Source organism: Sminthopsis crassicaudata, chromosome 2 (genome assembly GCF_048593235.1).
Source record: "Sminthopsis crassicaudata isolate SCR6 chromosome 2, ASM4859323v1, whole genome shotgun sequence".
Lineage (NCBI taxonomy): Eukaryota > Metazoa > Chordata > Mammalia > Dasyuromorphia > Dasyuridae > Sminthopsis > Sminthopsis crassicaudata.
The window spans coordinates 28323777-28341990 of record NC_133618.1 but is presented as its reverse complement, the minus strand read 5'-3'; the positions used below and the strand labels follow the sequence as shown (position 1 = coordinate 28341990).

The window sequence follows — 18214 nt, the reverse complement described above, 5'->3', positions numbered from 1 at the left end:
CTTATGTGTGTGTGTGAGTGTGTGTGTGAGTGTGTGTGTATATGAGTGTGTGTGAGTGTATGTGTGAGTGAGTGTGTGTATATGAGTGTGAGTGTGTGTGTGAGTGTGTGTGTATATGAGTGTGTGTGAGTGTGTGTGTGTGTGTGTGTGTGAAATCCTGATTTGATCACCTAATGTCTCCATTTTCCTTTTTGCCTTCCCCTCACCCCTCATCAGTTTTGATAATGTACCTTCTGTGCATCCCCCAGGAGGCCTAAGGAATCCATGGCCAAGTCCAGATAAAAATCCGGGTCTTCAGACTTTTAGGTCAATTTCGTTCAATGAAACATTTATTAGCCCTGCTGTATGCCAGCCACCATGCTGGGAACTGGAGATACAAAGACAAATGAAATAAGACCTCACAGCCTCAGCCGCAGACAAGGACAGGGAGGGGTAGAGTACGGCGTCCTGTCTTCCTCTGTTCCCAGGATCCTTCAAGTCCAGTTGGCAAAGTCTGAGGTTACCTTGCTTCTGGAGGCAGTTCTTGGAGCACGAACGATCCCCATCTTCCTCTTCATTGCTCAGTCTCTTGTCTCTGTGTTGTCTTCCACTTCTGGGTCCTTGAGCCTCTTATAGCGTCTCTCACAGCAGAAGGATGCTATGGAAAGAGGCCCGTGGTGAGAGTTAAGATGCTTGGGCTTAAGTCCTGGCTTTAACACCACTTGTGTGATCTTGGACAAGTCACTTCAATTCAAAAGTTCTCTCTGCAAGGAGGGATTTGGACTAATTTTTATCTTGGTTTATTCATCATTTATTAAGTGCTACCATGTTCCAGGCAAGAGCCAGCATCAGAAGATCCAAACTTTATTGTTCAGTTGTGTTCCAATCATGTCTGACTCTTTGTGGCCCCATTTGGAGTTTTCTTGGCAAAGATACCGTAGTGGGTAGCCATGTCCTTCTCCAGCTCATTTTACAGAGGTAGAAACTGAGGCAAACAGTGTAAAGTGACCTATTTAGGTCTCACAGCTGAGACATATCGAAGGCCAGGAAGAAGAGCTTCTTGACCCTGCCTGGTGCTCTGTGCACCATGGCCTCCCCTGGCTGCCCCAGGTGTCGACCCCAGCTCAAAGTTCTCTCTGATATATGCCAGCTATGTGAACTTAGACAAATCACTTAACTTCTTCTTGTCCCAGGCAGCTCTTGAAGGCCCCAAGATGAGGAGGAGGGAGGAGGAGATGGGTCATCCATGGATCTGTGCAAGATGTTTCCAGGCTGCTAACTCCCCAAAGACAAAAAAGCACCTGCCCACAGGAAGTTTCTGTTCTATTCTTGGCAATTCCCTCTGAGGTCTCTTTTAGTTCTAACCCTACATGACTGTACCCAAACCTGTAAAATAACAAGGTGGCCTGTACCAGCTCTCCTTTATCTAGGCCTGCTGCTAACTCCTGGAGTCCGTGCCCTTACTTCAGGTTTTGTTACACATAACTGGCCTTTGCTACAGAATAGAAGTGGAGTAGGTAGATGCCTTCCGAGGTTCATAGATTTAAAGCTGGGGAAAAATATAACAAACATTTGCTAAATCACTATTGATTAGAGAAATGAGAATTAAGAGAACTCTGGGATACCACTATACACCTGTCAGATTGGCTAAGATGACAGGAAAAGAGGATGATAAATATTGGAGGGGATGTGAGAAAACTGGAACACACATGCATTGTTGGTGGAGTTGTGAAGTGATCCAACCACTCTGGAGAGCAATTTGGAACTCTGCCCAAAGGGCCATCAAATTGTGCGTACCCTTTGACCCAGCAGTGTTACTACCAGGCTTATATCCCAGAGAGATCTTAAAGAAGGGAAAGGGACCTGTATGTGCAAGAATGTTTGTGGCACCCCTTTTTGTAGTGGCCAGAAACTGGAAACTGAGTGGATGCCCATCAATTGGAGAATGGTTGGTTAAATTATGGTATATGAAGGTTATGGAATATTATTGTTCTATAATAAATGACCAACAGGATGATTCAGAGAGGCCTGGAGAGACTGAAATGAACTAATGCAAAGTGAAATGAGCAGGACCAGGAGATCATTAAACACAACAAGATTATGTGAGGATAAATTCTGATGGATGCAGCTCTTTCAAAAATGAGGTGATTCAGGGCAATAGATTTGTGATGGAGAGAACCATCTGCACCCAGAGAGAGGAGTATGGGAACTGAGTGTGGTTCACAACATAGTATTTGAACCTTAAAAAAATAGCAAGCAGGGCAGCTAGGTGGTGCAGTGGATAGAGCACCAGCCCTGAAGTCAGGAGGCACCTGAGTTCAAATTTGGCCTCGGACATTTAACACTTCCTAGCTGTGTGACCCTGGGCAAGTCACTTAACCCCAATTGCCTCAGGAAAAAAAAATTAGCAAGCATTTATTGTTTCTAAAGTACTTCATGCATTATCTTTGCCCCTGACAATATTGTGAAGGAGATGCTTTTATTATCCCCATTTTACACATGAGGAAACTGAGGCTGACAGAGGTGAAATGACTTGCTGAAGGTGACACAGCTAATAAGTATTGGAGATGAGATCTGAATTCAGATCCTGGATTCCTTTAAGGTGCTCTCATCACACCACAGCGCTATTAAGTCCTTGAGTTTTCCAGTTTTCCCCTGATAAAGGGGATGTAGGGTAAGCTGAGGCTTGAAGAAGGAAGGGACATTGAGCAGGGCTTGTGGGAAAGGGCATGGAAATGTCGGTAGGAGTGGAGGCAGCTTTCTGTGGCCTTCTAGTTTGAGTAATGACTGATGCTGAATGTCCCAGTGTTTCTGACTAGGCCAATTGTGGTCTCCTGCTGGGGCTAAAGTTAAAGGCCTCTGGGAGAGTGAAACCTCAAAGATGGCGGCTCTAGGCCTGGTCTGGCTTTGGCAGCTCCCTCAAACGGGCATGGGGAGGGTGGTGAGGCAGATTCCTTGAGGAGACTTTGTTCAGAGGGATGGGGGCTGGGGGGACATAGGGAGGGAGAGTTGGGGCTTATTTGGGGCTTAGGAGATGACTTCCCTCCTCGTCTTCCTGGCAAAGGGCATTGGCTTGGCTGAGGAACTGTTGGGAGACTTTACCCTTTCTTGGGCTTGCATTCCCCCTTGCTGTGCTCCCTGGCATCAGGACCCAGCAGCAAACAGTGAAATGGCCCCTGACCAGGCAGCCTCCGCTGGGGGATAAATGGCTTTTCTTACACTGTTGCTCAAGAGTGAAATGGTCTGTTGGCAGGAAATTGTCTCCCTCCCCCTCCTCCCTCCCTCCCTCCCTTTCTTTTCATTCTTTCCTTGTCCTTCTACCCTTTCTCTTCCTTCCTCATTTTTCTTTCTTTTCTCTTATTTTTTCCCATTCTTTTTCTGCCTTGTTTTCCTTTTTTATTTCTTCCTCTTTCCTTCTGTTTTTGTCCTCTCTCTCTCTCTCTTTGTTTCTCTGTCTCTATATCTGTCTCTTTGTGTCTCTCTGTTTCTCTGTCTCTGTCTCTCTCCCCCTTCCTTTCTTTGTTCCTCCCTCCCTCCCCCTTCCAATCAGGTGGTCATGGGGAGTTTAGCACCTTGATTATCAATGATCACTAGCCTTTATGAAGAATTTTATAAGTATTAATTCATTCGGTCCTCACAACAACCCTGGGAGGCAAGTGCTATTATTACTCCCATTTTGCAGATGAGGAAACTGAGGCTAGCAGAGGATGAATGACTTGCCTAGTGCCATATAGCTAGTAAGTGCTTGAGGTAGAATTTGAACTCAGGTCTGATTATCCATTTCTAGTTTTCCTGGCTGTGGTTTCTAGTTTCCCAACTCATGACTTTTGAAAGATTTAACAGTGGTCAGGCAGCAAAGAGAATCACCAAATCCAGTGCATAAGTACCTTATGTTTGCCTGGCATGTTTAACCCCTTAAAGTATATTCCCTTCCAGATCTGCTTTTGTGGGATGCTCTGCTGGAGCCCCTAAGATGCCTCCAGGAAGCATCCCTGGATTTGGCACAATAATCCTGGTCCTAGCACTGACACTGTCATGTTATCACTTAACCCTTGCTTAGGTCTCAATTTTCTCACCTGTCAAATGGAAATTATACCTCGAAAGCTTCCCCAAATCTCTCTAAATCTGGCAAAGAGAAAGGAAAGCAGAGTCTGCTGAACTTGGAGACTCGGCCCCACCCAGGCCATGGACTAGTCTTGGCTCGAGGCAGGGCCTGTGGCCAGCGCTCAGTCTAGAGCAGTTCTTCACCTTTTGTTTGCTGAAACAGACTTTTTAGAAATCCTGTATGGCTGATGGATGACTGGACACCAAAAATATTGAAATGCAGCTATCATGGACCCCACCTTAAGAGCCCCTCAACCTCTAGATCAGAAGATGTCAGTCAGGATGTGGCAGAAGTGGGGTTTCTGGTTCGGAGGCAGTATAACCATAGAGAACACCAGGTCAAAAGAATATCTAAAAGAAAGGCAAAGCATCTTGGGTAGAGTCACTAAGAGCTGGGAGAAGCTAGAAATGCCTCAGAAGGGGAGACTGGAGCCAGATTGGGAAGGGCTTTTCATGCCAAAGAGGAGTTTGTATTTTATCCTGGAAGCAGTAGGGAGCCACTGAATCTTCTTGAGCTGAGGTGACGGGTCAGGCAGAGCACTAAGCAAACACTATGTTCGAGGCCCTGTGCTAAAGCACTGGGATACAAAGAAAGGGGGGAAAATAGAGTTGAATCCATGCTTAAAAACCCCATGTGATATTTGACCCGGGAGGTAACAGGGAGCCTTTTGTGAGCTGGAGGGTTATGAGGTTAAAACGGCTTGAGGACTCTGGGGAGAGCCCTGGATTCGAGGAACATGGAGAGGATGGACACTGGAAGAGCAAGGGAGAGTCTGTAATAATAGCTGATGTTAGTGGAGAAGTTTAATGTTTACCTCCATGAACTCCATTGGACTTGGCAACAGCTCTTCAAGGCTGGTAGAGAATTCTGACATCCGCCATTCCGACATTCCCGACTCCCAGCCCTGCCTTCTTTCCCTAGGGCAGACAGGCTGCTTTTGGCCCTTTAGCCGGGCAGGACCACCTTAGCCAGAGAGTTAGCCCTGTTTCACAAGTGACCCGGAGAGTTCAGAAAGGCAGCTTCTTACCCAGTGGGCCTAGAGCCTTGCCCAGAGAAGGTTGTTTGGCTCCCCCTGCTGGGGACTGCTTGTCCAAACAGCTGGCACCTGATGGGCCTCTGCCAAAGCCTCTGGGTGATGTGAAGAAGGTTCGATCTCCTCTGAGGGAAAAGCACTCCCGGACCACTGTTTCCAGCACTCTGGCCTCCCCTTTCTCCTCTTCCTTCCCCTTTTCACTCTCTCCCTGTGCAGTGTGGTGCTGTGGAAATAGAGTTGGATTTGGATCAAGAGGTTCTGGATTCGAATGCTGACTGCCCCTTTCTTGCCCCAATCGTTTCTTTGGCCTCAGTTTTTTCAACAATTGGGGCAGGTTTAACTTGGTGACCTTGGTGACCTGCTCATCACTACTTCTATCATCCTCACTACCCCAGGAAGAAACTGATAATTGGGCCAATCGGCTCATCTTTATTGAGGAGCCATGCCCTGAAAGGGTCCAGAGAGAATAACGGGGAACCCAACACTGAGTCAGTATGTATGGGGCAGAGCACTCAGTGCCCAAGGCAAACCCTGGCGATCTCAAGGTTCATCCTGCCCACGGGTGCAGATAGGGGCCATGGGGCCGTTCTTTCCCTGAGTGCCCTCAGTAACATCCAAACTCATTATCATCCCCCCATACACAAAAAGGGGCAGCTGGTGTGGGTGAGCGGCAAGAGGGCAGCTTTCCCAGGAAGCCCTGGGCTCCAGTCTCCGTTTCAGCATGGAGCAGTTGATCGTGTCAGCTGTAAAACAGGCAGGAGAATGCCTCCACTTTGTAGACTTCCAAGTCCACACAAAGTATCCCATACAAGGCTCAAAACTGCACTAAGATTTTTGGGACAGCCCATATCAACACAATTATAGATTTGCTGTCAAAGACACCTCGGGGACCACCTAGTCCAATCTCCCCAGCTGAGACCCAGACGTACAAATGCTGGCTCAAGGTTACAGATCTGACTCCAAGCTCAGCACCTCCCCCCACCCCTGAAATGTAACTTGCTCCCTATTCTTTTCCTTTTTTTTGGTGGGGATTAAGTGACTTGACCAGGGTCACACAGCTAGGAAGTGTTAAGTATCTGAGACTGGATTCGTGTTTACCTGACTTCTGGGCCAGTGCCCTATCCATTTCGCCATCTAGCTGTCCCTGTGCTCCCCAGACGTCAGCTAAGTATTGAACTGCTGAGCTTCCATGTTTAGACAAGATGGCACATGTTCAGAGTGGTTTGGCGCTAGACTCCCCGTGCCCCCATTTCTATGGCCATTATGGCCATCTTCTCTTGGTCATTGTGGCTTAAACCCTTCAACTCAGAGCATCTCAAATGTTTGAGTGACAAGGAACCTGGGAGAGCATCTTGTCGCCCCTTCCATTTTGCAGAAAAGGGAACTGAGACCCAGAGAAGGGAAATCACATGACTAAATTCCCAGCTTTCATAGAAGGAAAGTCACCTGATCAAATTCCCAACTTTCATAGAAGGGAAACCACAAGACCAAATTCTCAGCTTTAGTAGAAGGGAAGTCACATGACTAAATTCTCAGCTTTAGTGGAAGGGAAGTCACATGACCCAATTTTCAGCTTTAGAAAGTGGAAGAACAGTGCCAAAGCCATGCCTTCTGGATATACCTGGTATAGCCCAGCCCAGAAAACCTGGGCTCAGGCCGTCCCTGAGCCAATCGCTTTTCTCATCCAGAAAATAAGTCCTAAAAGCCAGGTTTGAACCTAACTCTCAGAGTTGTATGAGACTTAAATATATAATTTATAAATATTAATCAATAGCTATTTTATAAGGAAACCCTTTTGCAAAATTAAAGCCAGAAAATGTGACCAGCTCTCGAAATGATTCTGCCCCATGCTTACACACCTTTGACTCTTCTTTCTTCCTTCCTTCTGTTCATTAATTAGCGCCTGGTCTCTGACTTCCCACTTCTGTTGGCGGCCCAAACCAGGCTGCATTATCACTAAGATGCAGGGTGCCTAGAGCACAGAAGGATGGACTTGGAGGCACAACAGCTCATTGTTCTCTGAGCCATGGACAAGTCATATCTGTTCATTACTGTACATTAGAGGATTAATTTGCACCCAGGTCTTCCTACTGTCCACTTCAGCAAAGGTTCATAGGATTGCAGATTTAAAGCCAAAAGTGCCATAAAGGAAATCTTGTCTAATCCTCTGTTTTATAGATGAGTAAACTGAGGCTCAGAGAGTTGCCTGGGATATAGCTAGGAAGTGTCAAAGCCAGGATTTGCCACATCTTCCTGTCTCTAGTAGCTGTTTGTCTCCAGTAAGAATGTATTTAAAGCCCTTCAAAAATCTATATGTATGGAGCAGCTCAGTGGTACAGGGGAGAAAGAACCAGCCCTAGAGTCAGGAGGCCCCGAGCTCAGACCCCTGACATTTACTGTGTCACCCTGGACAGGTCAAGTAAGCCTTGCCATCCTCCCCCAATTTAAACCTCTGCAAAAGTTCACTATCACCAAGTACACCTCAGAAATATTTAGTTTCCATGACTGTTATCTGTGCTCGTGTTTGTCCTGCTGCTTGGACAGCTTAATTTTCTCTCCAAACAAGGGGGCAGGACTCGATCCGGCCTTCTCAATATAATGGACCCATGGGTAGAATTCAAGGAATTCATAAATTTGGATAGAAAAAAACCTAATTTTTAACAAATGAAGAATTTCCTTCAATTGTGAAAACTCCTTTGAGCAGGCAGCCATAGGCTTCCCCAGACTGCCAGAGAGGTCTAAGCCACCAAAAACTAGGGGATCCTGGTCAGTCTGATCTCTAAGGTCCCTTTCAACTTCAAGCCTTACAAGCCTCTGAACTGTCATTCCAAAGTTTTTACAATCTTCAATGCTCAGCTCCAGTGTCTCCTCCAAGAAGCCTTCCCTCATCATGCTTTTCCCATGCTTTTTCCCATCCCAGCATTAAATCCCCCTAGCTTTTATAGAATGCACACCAGAATTGACTGCCTGACTCTTGTGGTTTTAGAATAATTGCTTATTGTTTAATTTGTATGAAACTTGGCTCCTCGACTGGCTCATGAGCTCATCAAGGACAGTTGCTGGTCTGTTACCATCAGGTGTCTGAATGGCCTTTGCAGAAGAGGGAGTAGCTCTTTGACTTGTCACAGAGGTCAAGGGTCTTCTTGCCCAGGGTCACCCAGTTTGTAAATGCCCAAGGTAGGGTTTGTACCCACTTTGCTAGAAGGGAAGTTGTAGAGAGAAAGGTTTCAGGATACTGTAAGGAAAAACCAACATTTAGAAGTGTCTGATATTGGGAGAAGAGATAGTTTCCCCATCATCTGAAGACTGGATGACCACCTGCTTGGGTATTCTCAAGGGATCAATACATCAGCTATGAACTGGATCAGATAATGATTTCTGAAACCCCTTCTAACTGTGCTTTATATTTGGCTCTGTGCGGATTTGCTGTGTGACCTCTCGTCCTACCTCTCTGGGCTTCAGTTTACCCTTCCGTAAAATGAAGGACTTGAATTGGAGCTTAATTTAACTTTAGACTCTGGCTGTGTGGCTGTGACATCCAGACACTGTAAGGGGCCAATGGGAGCAGTGAAGAGCTTGCCCAGCTCCCTCATATTGTCCATGTGCCTCAGAGATTAGGCCTGATTTCTCCCATCAATATCTTGCTTGCATATAGCTGTTAGTATGTTGTACCTGACATTAGGCTGTGAGAGATTTGAGAATAAAAATTGTTTCTGCTTAAATTGGCTTAACTCCCAGGCTTAAAATAGCACAAATAAGAGGTAGTTGGCAGATTGAACTAGTGCCGGCACTACCCCTGGCCTTGGCTGGATCCAGTTTTCTTAGCCTTTTGGAGAATTCAGTTTGAAATGCTAATTGAGGGCCAGGTGTGCACCTGCCCTACACTTAGGAGGACCTGAGTTCCCATCTAGCCTCAGACCTTATGACCTTGGAACAAATCATGAGAGACAGAGACAGAGAGACAGACAGAGAGACAGACAGATGAGAGAGAGAGACAGATGAGAGAGAGAGACAGATGAGAGAGAGAGAGAGATGAGAGAGAGAGAGAGATGAGAGAGAGAGAGAGAGAGATGAGAGAGAGAGAGAGAGAGAGAGAGAGAGAGAGAGGTGAGAGAGAGAGAGAGAGAGAGAGAGAGAGAGAGAGAGAGAGAGAGATGAGAGAGAGAGAGAGAGAGAGAGAGAGAGAGAGAGAGAGAGAGAGAGAGAGAGAGAGAGATTTGGTTTTTAACTTTCTTACAATAATAGATTTAAATCTTGATAGAACTTTAGAAATGAGGAAACTGAGACCTAAAGAAGAAAATAACTTGGTTAAAGTCACAAATGGTCAGCTAGAGAGCCGAGGTTTGAATGCAAGTCAAGGACAGGAAGTTGGTAGAAAAGCAAAGTTGGGTTTGATATAAAGAATAATCTGCTAACAATCTGACCTATCTGAAAATGCAGTGCATGCTCTTTCTCCCTCGTTAGAGATTTCCAAGTAGATGTGGGACAATTGTGTCATGGCGAAACTGTTCTTGGGCATAAATAAATCAAATAGCTTTTGAATTCCCTTCTAGCTATTAGAATCTGTAATATTTGTGTGACCAGGAATTACAACTGGATAAGACACAAGAAAGCTAATTTTTGTCATCCTATTTCATCCAGTTAGCCAACAAACATTTATTAGGCATTTATTATTTGCTAGGCGGGTGTGTGTGTGTGTGTGTGTGTGTGTGAAATTGCCTCTGATGAGGGAATCAACATGCAAACAACTAAATACACGCAAAATATACACAGGGTAAATGGGACATAATCTCTGAGGGAAAGTATTGGCTCAGGAGTGGAGGGTATAGAAAAAGCAGGATTTATCTTGCAGGAAGCCAGAGAGCTCAGGGGCTGCAGTCAGTTCCCCAGGGAGGCCTCAGGTCACCATCTCTGACCAGCTTCACAATTTAGATTCTGTTGCAGCCTTTTGTGTCAGTGTATCAAGCCTTTGTTACTACATGTTGTAACTTCCTCATTGTATACTACACATTGTAACTTTCTCATTGAGTTAAACTGTAACACATTTTTTTTCTTCTTTTTTCTTTCAGCTTTGGAGTGCTCAGAAAATCAAGCAGGTATTTGATTGAGAATTTTTTCCTCTCATCCTGATGGCTCTCAGGCCCTCCCTAGATTCAGACCTATCTCTTCCCCTCCTCTCCATGGAATCTTACCCTCCCTTTTTCATGAATCACATTATAGACCCCAATGGGGATTTCCCGAAGAGGCTCGTTGTCCTCCATTAGTGTCTCTCTCTTTTTTGCTCCCGTTAGAAGGGGTATAGGGCTGAGACAACCCAAATCCTGCCATTTTTGCTTCTGCCAGGGTCAGAACTCAAACCATGAATCAGCCACTTGCAGACATGGGTAGTGTAGGAGGGTCTAAGAGGGTGAGCTTACGGGGACCGAATTCGTTTATTGTAACATGAACTAGCTCAGGGTGTTCTGATTGACCACATGTATTTTCTTTGGGACATTCACTCTCTTTTCCCACGATGCTTCTGCCGATCTTTCCCCTTCATTCCCCCCACCCGAGTCCCACCTGAACTTACCCTTGTCTCAATGCCGTGCTATTCCCTGACTGTCTCGCAGGCCATCCTACACCCGGACACCAATGAGAAGATCTTCATGCCTTTTAGGATGTCGGGTAAGTCATCACAAAGTTGTCTGTCTGTCTGTGAAGCCCAAACCTTCAGTCCTAGCCCTTGAAAAGCCACTTCATGTCACAGGTCAAGCCCTTCATGTGAAGTATATTTAATTGTCCAAAGCCACATAGGTGGTTTATGATAGGTAGGATTTTTTAAACAGAGCCAGCATTTTCCTCCTGTACCTCCCTATCTCTATGCCCTTTGGGCTTGCTACTGCCAGTGCCCAGCTCCCATGTGCCCAGGGGACAAGCACAGTCCTCTGCCCATGAATATAACATTCTAACAGAGCTGGTGTTTTTACCCTGTACTACCCTGCCTCTGTGCCCTTTGGGCTTGCAATTGCCAGTACTCATCCAATGACATGCATATCTCAGCTCCCATGTGCCTAGGAGACAGGTACAATTCCCTACCTATAATTATAACATTCTAACAGAGCTGGTGTTTTCCTCCTGTACCACTCTGTCTCTGTGCCCTTTGGGCTTCCCACTGCCAGTGCCCAGCTCCCATGTGCCCAGAGGATGGGCCCAGTCCCCTGCCCACAAGCATAACATAAACACCACTTAGTTATTCCACCAACCAGGTGACTACTTCTCAGGCTAGACCAACCATTTGGAAAGCGGACCTCCCCCAATCCTTGTTCTTGCCCTTCTTTTGGATTTCCTTTTTAAGAAATCAGGTAGATTTTTATCTTTGTTACAGTTTTCCTCCCCGCTTCTCATCCATTCAGAAGTGCTTTGGTGCCGGTTCAGACCAGCTCACAACATAGAGCCGGCTGTTAAATGTTCATTGTGATTATTTACACCTTGGAAATGGACAAAAGCTACAAATCGGGCCTTAATTTATAGTTTTGCTGATTGCTTAACCTTAATAAAGTAAGGGAAAAAATGTTAATAATGCAGATTTCAAAGTGCATTGTGGGTGCGTGTGTGTGCATATATAATAGTTGATTGTTAAACATTTACCAACATTCCCCTGCCTAGAGCCTTCCCTTTCCCTCCTCCCCAAAAGTCATCTCTTTTAACAAAAAGGTTTTTGTTTTTTTTTTTTTTTAAGTTCAGCAAATCCAATCAATCAAAAGCTGAATGTCATATACAGCATCCTCCAAGGGTGAATCCCCACCTCTTCTGCTTTCTTTGGTTTGCCCTTCTTTCTGCCTCTCCACGGCCTTTCTAGGAAGTCCTCTTGGAAGCATCAACCCAGAGGACTGTGGTCCTTTCTTTGTTCTCTGCCCCAGTCAGTGCTGTTCCCATTAGTCACAGCACTTGGAGAGATCACTCTATCAAGTAACCCACGGAGAAAGCCTCTACCTGAGCAGCTCACTGTCCTCTTTTTAAGAAAAAGACAATGTTTTTAACAAAGATAAAGGCTTTGGTATCTTTGAAACTGGCTAAATGGACAAGCCTTGGCAGTTAATTGTCTAGAATGCTCCCCTATATAGAAGCCATTTGCAGAGAAATGTTGCTGTGATGCATGAGTTCAGGTGGGACAAGCAGGGAAGGCTTCCTGGAAGAGGGAAGATTTGACCTGTGCTTCGGGAAGTCAGGGAGACTCATTTTATTACAAGACATACCCATCCCCCAAGTCAGAGAGAGACAGAGACATTGGGTGTCTCTGTCAGAGATGATTGGATGTGCGGATCTGAAACCCTTAACCCACATGGTCTTAGAGATCAGAACAGGAGGAAGCCGGAACTGCTGGATTTCCTGGAGAGGTCAAGGTTAGAAGGGCAGGGCAGGCTTCCTCCAAAACTGGGTCTTAATGAGAACCTTGGGGGATGAACTGCATTTGGATGGAAAAGGTTTGGAGGAGGTAAGTTTGAGGGCCATCTATGCTAGGCCTGTGCAGTCTTGGCCAAATTGGGAGATTTTATGGCCCCAGAAGGAAACTTCAAGGGTACAGAGTCCAACCCCTCATTTTATTTTATTTTATTTTTTCATTTTTAACTTATTTTTTTATTTTAATAGTTTTCATTTACTAGATATATGCATGGGCAATTTTACAACAATGACAATTGCCAAATCTTTTGTTCCAATTTTTCCCCTCCTTCTCCCCCACCCAGATAGCAGGTTGACCAATACATGTTAAATATGTTAAAGTATAAGTTAAATACAATATATGTATATATGTCCAAACAGTTGATTTGCTGTATAAAAAGAATCGGACTTTGAAATAGTTCATTACTGCTCTATTGGAACTGATTTCAACCCCCTCATTTTATGTAGGAGGAAACTAAGGCACAGAGAGGTTAAATCACTTGCCTGAAGTCATATCTTTTAAGTATCTGAAGTTATTTTCCTCACTCTTAGCTAAGGGCTCTATCATTTACATGCTCCTTTACCAGCCCTGGAATCAGACACCTTGGGTTCTAATCCTGACCTTGACATTTGATACCTTTGCGAGTAAAATGGGTTTGGGCTAGCTCACTTCCTGAGCCTTCACTTCCTTAACTGTCAAACAAGGGGTTAATTTTCATGGACTCTAAGGGTCTATTTAGTACTGGGGGGGGGAGTTGTGATATACCCCAATTCTGATTCTCTCTGGCCCTCAGTTTCTCCAACTATAAAATGAGGATGACATATTTCCTAAGGTCTTTGCCATGAACCAATGATGGGATTATGACTTTCATTAAGAGCAGTCTAGAGAAAGGGGATAAGGGTGAAATCCAGACTGGGGAAATTCTGTGAGCCCTCCACGAGGTCCCAGCAGAGATTGGCCTGTTTGGAGAGGGAAACAATCCTGCAGGAGGGAAGGGGAGGCAGGATGAGGGAAGGTATTCTGCTCTCTCCTGTGCCTCTGAGAAGGCCTCATATTCTACACAGATAATGGAAAATTAAAATAAAGATTATATGGCAGAAAAAAAATATTTGAGCTTGATGGTGCCTTGACTCCCATTGTTCCCCTGACCCATCTTGTTACTGTCCAGAGTAGAGCTTAGCTCAGAAAAGTTAGTTTAGAATGGAGAACCCAGAGTGATTCCTACAGGAGCTCTGGGGCTTGTCGGCATTGCCAGAGTTTTTCATGTGTGCGTACTCAGGAAATGGGCATGAGGCACTGACTTGCTTATTTATCTATCCTTCCCTCTCTCCTACAGGTTACATCCCCTTTGGAACACCCATTGTAAGTATCTTAGCAAATCTGCCTTCCAGTCACCATTACATAAGAACGCTAGCAGGGTTCTTAGCCATCATTGATCCAGCCACCCTGTTTTGTGGATCTACTATAGGCACAAACTTTTCCTAAACCCCAAAGGGAAAACAAAAAGGACATGATCCTAATCCTCAAAGAGCATATAGTTTTTGAGTATAGAATGGCAGGACTGTGTCATTCCCCTACTATAAAACCTTCAGTGGCTTTCTATTGTCAGAGAGGGAAATGTCACTTCCTCAGCTGGACACTGAAGACACCCTGCAGCCTGGCTCCAACTTTTCCAGGCTTAATTCACACGATTCTCCTTCTTATACTCTACATTCCGGCCAAACTGAACTACCAGCTGTTCCTCCACACTCAACATCCCACCCCACCTCTGTGCATTTTACTTATAGCTACCCCTCATGCCAGGGATGCATACCCAACTCATCTCTATCTCCCAGAATCCTTGTTTGTTTTTATGTCTGACTTCTTGAGAAACCTCCCCAGCCTCTCCCTCTTTTTGTAACTTGTGTTTACATATTTGTGTACAAGGGACTCCCCTTTCCCCACCCCTGCAGAATGGAAGTTCCTTGAGGACATGTAATATTTTGTTTTTGCCATTGTGTCCCCAGCTACCTGGCAGAGTAGAGAGGACACTGGCAGTTGGATGCTTTAGTTTCCTCATCTATACAATGAGTTGGAGAAGGGAATGGCAAACCACTCTAGTATCTTTGCCAAGAAAAAAGCCCTATGTGGGACGGAGGGCTAGACCCCCTTCCCAAATTCATTACTCAGAGGCATCTCCATATACAAACAGAAAGCATTTATTCGGTCCTTAGAAGGAGAGGTCCATGGACACCAACTGGACAAAGTCCAGCTGTGGCAGAAAATTGTGAGTGAATTATATAACAACAACAAAAAAAAAGACTTGGGTTCAACTCCCTCCCCCCCTTCCTGTTGATTTTAAAATTCATTGGATGGACTGAAAAAGAAGTAACCATTGACCAATGGTCAGCAAAGCTGTCTACTTCCTGGGGGTCACGTGACTTCCTGACTCTTAGACCTAGGGTTTGACTTACTCCATCCCATAGACGTTTTGAGAAATCTTCACCTGCCCCATCCAACCCTAAATGTGAAGATCAAATGAGACAACATCCATGAAGTGCTTAGCACAATGACACTTAATAAATGCTTGTTCCCATCTCTTCTCTTTCCTAGTTCCTAGCACAGTTTCTGGCACATAATTGGTAAATGTTTTGTGAATTGAGGTCAAAAAGCATCAGTTCATTGATTTAAGAAGTACTTACTGAATACCTACGGTATACAATGTGTGTTAGGGTAGGCTGAAGCAAAAAACACCATTCCAGCCTTCCCCGCTCTCAAGAAACTGACCAGCTCACATTGATGTTCTAATGCCCAGATCCCTGAACACAGTGGATGCTCGCCACATGTGTGTTGGATTGGATTATGTGATCAGGGCAGATCTGGTTATGGTGTATGGGGTCCAGAGAAAGACAACATCAATGTAACCTGGGAACATTTCCTGAAGGAGGTGAGACTTAAATTAGACCTTGAAGGATAGGTAGGATTTTTAGAGGTGAAGAGGACTCAGGAATAGTCTGAGCAAAAGTGAGGAATTGGGAATGTGCATGGCATGTATGGAGAAAGAGATGTTTGGATGAGACTGAGTTTGTTCTCCCTCTGTCTCTGTCTCTGTCCTTCTCTCCCTCCCTTCCTCCCTCCCTCCCTCCCTCCCTCTCTCCCTCCCTCCCTCCCTCCCTCTTTTCTCTCTCTCTCTCTCTCTCTCTCTCTCTCTCTCTCTCTCTCTCTCTCTCTCTCTCTCTCTTTCTGTCTGTATCTCTCTGTCTCTCCTCTGTCTTTCTCTGTGCGTGTGTTTGGGACAAGGGAAGATAATTTTAGAGGTGACATGTGAGCACCCCCCCATGCTAAACATAGAGTAAAGAGATGTTGATGCTTTGGCTCTTGGAATTGATGGGGGAGCCACTAATCTGCTGGAGGTGAGGCAGTCCCTACCCTCCAGGAGCCCCTGGTCTTATAGCATAGACACAGCTCCTGTCCTCAGGGAGCCCCTGTTCTGCTGGAGGAGGAAGGATATATTTACACTTGAAGAAGGCACCAGAAATGCTTGCAAAGAAATAGACGTGGGGATAGCGATGAATGTGACAGAGCTCTCCCTGGATGCTGCAGGGCTGGGCGGGAGTGAGGCTGGAGAGGCAGGATCCTCCTTTATAAATCTATGTCTGAAGAAGAGGCCACACTACCTCAGGCCTGGTGAGCAATGCTCTGCACTCCATCCCGTCCTTCACTTCCTTCCCGGGCCGCTGGGGGCCAGCCATTGGACCATCTTGCCCCAGAGTCACTCTCCTCTGTCTCCCTCCCACCCCCTTCCACACTCACTCCTGAAAGCCAGGGAGAAACAGGCTGGTTTTCTCCGGAGGACGCTGCCAGTTTACTCAGCAGATTTCACAGATCAGCTGGCACCCATGTAGTACCTTATTTTAAGCTTAACATTTGAAGATGGAAACTTTTTTTCCCCTTTGGGTGTGTAGTGAAGTGATCCCAAATTATACATAAGCACGGCAGCTAGTTCGATGCTGCAAGCTGAATGGTTTGGGGATTCTTTATTTGTGCAGCTGGTCTGGTTCAAAAGTCCTCCCATCCCGGACATCTTCCCCGATCAATCCCTCTTGCTTTGATGACCCCATTGCCCTGACATCACTCAGTCAACAAGCATGTATTAAGTGCCCACTCTGGGTGAGATGCTTTGCTCAGTGCCGGGAATACAATGACAAAAATGAAGCTGGACCAGCCCCCGAGGCACTCTCATTTTATTAGAGTGAATAAAAATGTATAGGTAAGGATATACCAAATAAATAGAAGGTAAGGGCTGGAGGAGAGGGGGGAAGGAGGACTAGCAAGCAGAAGGATTAGGATGGGCCTCATGTAGGAGGTGATGCTTGAGCAGTGCCTTGAGGGAAAGATTCTCCAAGGCAGAAGTGAGAAGAAAGTATGGTCCAGGACTGGGGAACAGCCTGTGCAAAAGCAGACAGGAGAAGGCATGCTGTATGTGAGGGACAGCAGAGGAGCCAGTTTGGTTAGACCACAGCGTGTGTGGTGTGGAGCGCAGAATAAGCCTCAACAGGCAGGTGGGAGGCTGCTTGTGAAGATGCTATAGAGCAGAGTTTTTCTTTGACGTAAGAGGCAGTTGGGAGCCACTGGACTTTCTTGAGCAGGGGGAATGACTTGGCCATGTTTGTCCTTTAAGAATACTGTTTTGGCAGCTGTGTAAAGAGCAGGTTGGAGAGGGGAGAGACTGGAAGCAAGGAACTGAACTGGAAAGCCAGTTCCATCATCTAGGTGAGTGGTGATGAGGACCCGATCTTAGTTGGTAGCCATGGGAATTGACAAGACTTGGCAACCGATTGGCTGTGGGGGATGAGGTGGGAACATAAAGAACATTGCCTGAAGCCGACGTGGGTCCTTTTGTGTGGGAACAATGTCCTTTTCCTGGGATTGAAGAGTTGGGAAGGACTTTTGAGCCCATTTAGACTCAGTTGGGTTGGATCTGAGCCCCAATTATGTATCCTGCACCTCACCAGGAATCTCTCATGACATTCCTATTAAGTAATAACCTGGCCTCCTCTTGGATCCCTTTGGGGAGGGCAGCCTCCCTGCCGTTCCTTTCTTGGGCAGCTCTCATTCTTAGGAAGCTCTTCCTGATATCTAGTCTCTTGAGTGGCTACCTTTTTCTTCTAGTTCTTTCCCTTGCAGTTAAGCAGAGCAAAGCTAATCCTTCTTCCACCTGTCCATCCTTGAGATATCATTATGATGCTGATCTTAACCTTCCATTCTCCAGGCCAGACATCCCAGGTCCTCAGGAAGGTGCACAGTTCCCTCATCTTTCTTGCTTCTCTCCTCTGGATCTCACCCAACTTATCAATGAGGCTCCTTAAATATGACCCTGAGAACAAATGACCAGATAGGTTTGGCCAGAGCAGAGCACAGTGGGACAGCCACTTCTTAAGTTCCGGACACTATGCATCTCAGTGCAGCCTATGGTCATAAAGTCCAACCCTTTCATTTTACAAATGAGAAAACAGGCTCAACTTGGCAAAATGACTTACCTGAGGTCACACAGATAATGAGCAACTAAAGTCATCGAACTCTAAATCCAATGCTGTCTCTACTGCAGGGTGCCATCTCTTGGGCGGGAGTGGGATAGCAGCTCTCCCAAAGGCTGGTCACTCACCTATATCACCTGCTTTGAATTAAATCCTTCCCA

The 18214-nt window shown here is 45.8% G+C and overlaps 1 protein-coding gene across 3 annotated transcripts in view; it reads left to right on the top strand.

Annotated features, from left to right (window-relative positions):
* SFXN5 (sideroflexin 5) overlaps positions 1–18214 on the top strand; it is a 203896-nt gene that overhangs the window by 72431 nt on the left and 113251 nt on the right. For all 3 annotated transcript variants that reach the window (XM_074285546.1, XM_074285548.1, XM_074285547.1), the window contains exons 4-6: positions 10187–10213; positions 10727–10781; positions 13874–13899. In XM_074285546.1, the coding sequence (XP_074141647.1) occupies positions 10187–10213; positions 10727–10781; positions 13874–13899 (108 nt within the window). The remainder of the gene's footprint in view (positions 1–10186; positions 10214–10726; positions 10782–13873; positions 13900–18214) is intronic.